The 6,231-nt window shown below is 42.1% G+C and overlaps 1 protein-coding gene and 1 pseudogene across 2 annotated transcripts; one reads left to right on the forward strand and one right to left on the reverse strand.

Annotated features, from left to right (window-relative positions):
- Positions 1–247: 247 nt before the first annotated feature.
- On the forward strand, positions 248–1,210 carry LOC308343974 (olfactory receptor 10C1-like; the record flags this gene model as incomplete). The annotated part of the gene is made up of 1 exon (XM_080805253.1): positions 248–1,210. One exon carries the CDS (start codon positions 248–250, stop codon positions 1,208–1,210), a length of 963 nt encoding a protein of 320 aa, XP_080661379.1.
- A 3,311-nt stretch (positions 1,211–4,521) lies between these two features.
- LOC308344461 (olfactory receptor 2G3-like) lies at positions 4,522–5,548 on the reverse strand (annotated as a pseudogene). The gene has a single exon. The product of its transcript is annotated as an olfactory receptor 2G3-like (transcript).
- Between the last annotated feature and the right edge of the window lie 683 nt (positions 5,549–6,231).

Consider the following 6,231-nt stretch of genomic DNA (forward strand, 5'->3'; position numbering starts at 1 on the left):
GTTTATTTTTTAAATTTCTTTTCAGTGTGACTCAGTATATTTTTGAACAGATAAGCTGGCTTCATGAACACGGATCAGGATTTGGTTTGTAAAGTTGTGAGGACGAGTGTAATTTCCAACTTTTTTGATTTTTGGAATTGCAGGTCAGAAATGTATCTCTCTGACTTACTAGAGCTCACAAAAAGCAATATAGAGATTTGCATTTATAGCTGGATGACACTTTCCTTGTTGTCCTTTTCCCCAGGTCATGAACCTCAGCTGCTCCCTGTGGCAGGACAACAGCCTGTCTGTCAAGCACTTTGTATTTGCCAAGTTCTCGGAGGTCACTGAACAGTGTTTCCTTTTATTCACCCTTGTCCTACTCATGTTTTTAGCATCCCTCACGGGCAATGCCCTCATAGCCCTTGCCATCTGGACCAACCCGGTCCTCCATATGCCCATGTACTTCTTCCTGACCAACCTGTCTCTCTTAGAGATTGGCTACACGTGCTCGGTCATACCCAGGATGCTGCAGAGCCTCGTGAGTGAGGCCCGGGGCATCTCCCGGGAAGGGTGTGCTACGCAGATGTTTTTCTTCACATTTTTTGGTATCAGTGAGTGCTGTCTTTTGGCAGCCATGGCTTTTGACCGCTACATAGCCATATGCTCCCCACTCCACTATGCAACGCGAATGTGCCGGGGTGTGTGTGCCCGGCTGGCAGTCGCTTCCTGGGGAGTGGGTTGCATGGTAGGCTTGGGCCAGACCAACTACATTTTCTCCTTGAACTTCTGCGGCCCCTGTGAAATAGACCACTTCTTCTGTGACCTCCCCCCTATCCTGGCTCTTGCCTGTGGTGATACATCCCATAACGAGGCCGCCGTCTTTGTTGCGGCCATTCTTTGCATTTCCAGTCCGTTTCTACTAATCATTGCTTCCTATGGCAGAATCCTGGCTGCCGTGCTGATCATGCCCTCCCCTGAGGGCCGCCATAAAGCTCTTTCCACCTGTTCTTCCCACCTGCTTGTCGTGACGCTCTTCTATGGCTCTGGGTCTGTCACCTACTTGAGACCCAAGGCCAGCCATTCACCAGGAACAGATAAACTCCTAGCTCTATTCTACACCGTGGTGACGTCCATGCTCAATCCCATCATCTACAGTTTACGGAACAAGGAGGTCAAGGCAGCTCTCCGGAGAACCCTGGGTAAGAGAAAGGTTCTGACTCGTGGGTAGATACCAGAGGACCATGAAAATCTGTTCTTTGAAAAAATGCACACACAACCCAAGAGTAAAGAAAGAAACAAAGTCAAGGCTCTCTGCAACCCATTTTGTAAGGACCTTCTTTAATGATAGTAGAGTAATTTTGGAGACACCTCTGTACTCTCAGTCGAACTTCTGATTGCCAGACTCCAGAAGGGAGTTGGCTACCAAAGCATCTCAATAGGTGAGTCCAACACTAGACAGTTTTACAAAAAACGCCCATCTGGGCTTGCTAAACAGATTGCTAGTTTATATCTCAGAAATCTGGACAATTCTCGTTCTGTACTCTTAGGCATTTTCTAGCCCTTGAGGATCCCATCTGACTCTGCCCTGGTCTCTGGTCCCACGTGACTCTCAATTCCCTAAAACTCCATGAAGCACATTATTTCCTTCCATAAAAAATATTTAAAACATTTCAACCTTAATTGTTGTTACATGATATAGAATTAATTCTTTCTGTGAGTTGCATGTACTATAAAAATACATAAACATGCCAAAAAAAGTAAACACGTGTCAGAGGTATTTGTTGCAGAATATTAAAAGAAAAAAGTGGGATATTCTTATCAAGAGTCTCTATGGTGAAAATGTTTTTAAAAAGAAAATTTAAATTCAAAAGAGAAATTTAAATTCAAGGAGAAAAGGAGAATAATGAACTCAAAATGATTACCCTAAATAATTTAAAAGATTGTTATGTAATTTACAAAATTTGCATATGTGCAAATGAATTCTGACTCCACGTGTTTGGAAATCCACCACACACTTGCTCTGAAGAGAAATGAGCTGTAGGCATCTGAAGGGCATTGCCTGCGATGTGAGTGCCTGGTTCTTGGAGAAGTGCTCGGACGTATGAGGGCCAGCAGCTACTCATGTAGGAGCTGTAAAGGACAGAGTGAAGGTCTGTGCCTTAATTACTGTGTATGATGAAAAGCTCTGGGTGTGATGGACAGGTTCCCTAGGACCAATGCTGTATTGTACCCATGACGAGTGCTGAGAGAGTAGACCTCAAGTGTTTTCACCACACACACAATTGCTGTGAGGTGACACTGTGTGTTAATAACTTGTGCTAATCACTTCACAATACAAATGTGTATCACATCATCACATTATACACCTTAAAGACGTGCAGTTTTACTCGAGATATAAATCTCAATTAGCTCAAAAAGATCAAAGAATGTGATAATTTTATCAGAGGACAATAGTGATATTCACTAATGACCAAGACGTGTGTTTTGCCAGATATCCATATTTTAGCAAAAACTCGATCTGTATTCTTCAAATAAAGCAGGTGCAAAACAAAACAAAACAAAAACTGGCCAACTCATTCAAGTAATTTATGTATAATACAAATATTAAAAAATTTAATTGTGGACATTTTTACTAAAACAAATATAATAATGCTTTTCAGAGCCAATTTATAAAATATATAAAAATGTAAAGATTAAAGCCCATTTCATGTATATTCTTTCCATGAAGGAATAAACAATATACCTATTTATTTTACTTTATTTTAGCCTTTTGCTAACCACACACACACACACACACACACACACACGCACACACACACTCAAGTCCCTTCTCGTAACAGATTATGTTGTCAAAACATATATACTATTTTGAAAGCAGTCGAAAATATAAAAAAAAACTAATGATGTACTGTATATTGGCTAATTGAACATAACAATAATAAAAATATGTAAAAAGTACAAAAATGCATCTTCTTGAACATTTAATATTTGTTTTAAATATCTATATTGTCATGAATTAACTTATCCTCCATATCTTCTCTATTCAATACTCCTGAGTGTTAATAAGGGAGAAATTCTTTGCTGACTTTGGTCCTCAAACCCTGTGCCATTTGGTTTCAAAGAGGCTTTGGACTTCGTTCTTCTCAGCACCAGCTCTGACAGTAGCACCAACCATAGGATACCCACCATTTACCGGATTCTGAATGTCTAGAAAGGCAGCTCAAGATCCTTCAATGTTTGTCTAATGTCTGACCTTAAAGACTACCTGTGGACTATTGTTGTGGTTCTGCCCACGTGGAGACCAAGGATCAGAGGCTGGAGCCGCTTGTCCCCAGAAGTGAGCAAGGGCCAGCGCTGGGAACAGAGGGTCTGGTGCAGGAACAAATTCCAGGAAAGTTCATTCCATTAATTCCGATTCCCTGCAGCTTCTTTCCCCAAAATAAATAAGAGTGAAAAGACCAAAGAATATCTCTGCTGGGAAGGGACAGCCCTGGTGCTCAGGCTTCTTTCTAATGTATGAGATCTTTTCAGAGGGGTGATATGTCCATGTCTAAGCAGGCTCTAGAACTAAAGACAATAAGGATTTGATAATATTTTGTAAACCCATAACTACTGTGAACGTAGGGAAAACAAATCCAATATTTTCAAATTTAAAAAATTACCAGCATTTTCAAGTATGTTACTAGAATGGGTGAAAACTTTATATTCAATATAAAGAAAACAATTTTATAAATTCTATGCAGTTACAATATCAATCAAAGGGAATATTAAATATGACAAAGACAATCATTTTTAGTTGTAAATAAACCTGCTGACTTTTGTGAGATTTAAATATTCAGATTTAATGAGAGTACTTAAAATGTGTTTGCATATGTGTCTTAGATTCAGATATAGCATTAAAGGGTCGATCAAAGGAGATTGGGAGCGAGTCTGTGGTGACGAGACATGCATAACAGAGAATTCGAGTGTCATGGCCCCTTTTCCTTGGTGGCTTTCTCTGTGGGTGGGAGAGGTCAGACGAATCCCTGAGTGTACTTAACCCCAGATGCTTTTCTGTGTGCACAAGGATCCAGGACACCCTGCCGAAGGCACACGGTCAGGCAGCTGTAGGTTTGCAGGGCCCTTGCACTCAGGCAAGCCGCAGAGGGAGAGCCTGCTGCAGAGCTGCGTCCTCAGGGAGACCCAGACTGACCCCGCTGTGACCAGAGCTCTCCCACTGGGAGCTGGAAGGTTGACTTTTGTGATGAGGCACTAGACTTACCATAATTGTTCAGGCATGGCATTAGTTAGTTCCTAGCGCAAGAAATCCAGGATTTATGAAAGTGTCATTCAGAGACCCATGTGCAATCCTATAAATATTTATTTATTTATTCAAAGAATCTTCACGAAATAACCAGAAAAAGAGGCATGACATTTTTGGCACGGAGGATAAGAAGGACTTGGAGTTGTAACTTCAGGATGCCATGGAAAGGAAAATTCACAGCTATTTTATTTAGGAGATTAAGCTGTGATCCTTATAAATGCCGCGAGAAGCCATAATTAGATGGTGTTGAAAGTCCTCGGTCTCTGGGGGCTTGCGTGAGTGTATTTCACATTTCCCCAATGGGGGTCTCTCCCCAGCAACCTTCTCAGGGCCCACTTAACCTCTTCGTGTCTCAAGGCGTAAATCAAAGGGTTAAGCGAGGGAGTCACTGCAGTGGAGAAGAGGCTGAGGAAACTGCGGTGGTTCTGTGTGTACTTGCTCTTGGGCTGCATAGAGACAGAAACGGAAGTCCCAAAGAACAAAACCATGACAAGGAGAGGGAACCCGCAGGTCCCAGATGCTTTCCTCCTGCCTTCGGTGGCCTTCATCCTCAGCACACTCCTAGCGATACAGCCTCGGGAGACCAGAATAAGCCCCGGAGGTATAACCGAGTAAAGGACACCTGCTACAGAGAGCTCGTTTTCCAGGGAGGTGGTGTCCACACAGGCGATTTCAATCAGGGCAGGCACCTCGCACGTAAAATCATAAGATCATCCACTGTGTGGTGGCTGCAGAGAATCAACTGGAAGATGAGGATGGTCTGAACCGTGGACCCCACGAAACCACTGGTCCAGGCCACAGCTGCCAGGCGCCGGAGAAGTTTTGGGTGCATGACGACATGACAGCGGTTGGCAGATGGCACTGAAGCGGTCGTAGGCTGTCACGGTCAGGAGGACACACTCCGTGGAGCCCAGCCCCAGGGCGAGGTAGAGGTGGATCACACAGCCAGGGTAGCTGATGGTCTTCTCAGGACCCTCGAGGTTCCACAGCATCTTCCCAATGATGCTGGTGGTGAAGCAGAGGTCCAGGAAGGAGAGATTAGGGAAGGTGATGAAGGTGATGTTCTTCCCTTGATAGGAAGAAGTACATGGTCATGTGGAGCTCAGGGTTCAAGTTGGAGACCAGTATGATTGCTGTTTTCCCCACCAGGGCCAGAATGTATATGGTAGAGACAACCAGAAGGAGGACTATCTCCAAATGGGGCTGGTCAGAAAAGCCCAGTAAGATAAAACCTGCCGGATTGCTAAAATCTGTCCCTTTCATTCCTCCTTAATTGTGAGTCACCCTTCTTTGTCATTCCTGTTATCTTCCTACGGGAAGAAAACCAGATATCATAACCAATAGAAAAATAATAAATGGAGTAAAATGGGCACTCGGACACTGGACTTATATAGAGAAAAACAAGGAAAAGACAAGGACAAAATTATGCAAAATAAAAAATATAATAAGTTGAGTTGTTAGGTAGAGAGAAATAAAACCCATAGTCATGAAAACATTAAAGGCATTGAAAGGAAATATAGAAATATAGAATACACATTACAGTCATACACCAAAACAGATTTGAACTGTACATCAAACTGTCCAAAGATAAAATACATAGACTGTCAATGCATATGCTGTGAAAAAGCAAAGAAATTGAAAAGATGACTGTTTTGTATATGCAGATACATGATAGACAATAGATGTAACAGATAAATTAAAAGATACATCTAGTGAGCAAGGATCTGAGAGAGAAGGTGTACAGAATTAGACACAAAGATTAGTTAGAATTTTCATACAGGAATAGCTAGTCATGATTACAGTTAATAATCATTGTTTTCCTATGAAGCAAATAATCACTGACATGATAAGAACATTAAGGAGAACTTCTGTGATCTTCCTAGTTGAGTCATAGGTCTAGTGTCTTTATGAATATTGCTTTCTAGAAAAATCTAATTCATGGTCTC

This window comes from Martes martes (assembly GCF_963455335.1).
Source record: "Martes martes genome assembly, chromosome: 6".
Lineage (NCBI taxonomy): Eukaryota > Metazoa > Chordata > Mammalia > Carnivora > Mustelidae > Martes > Martes martes.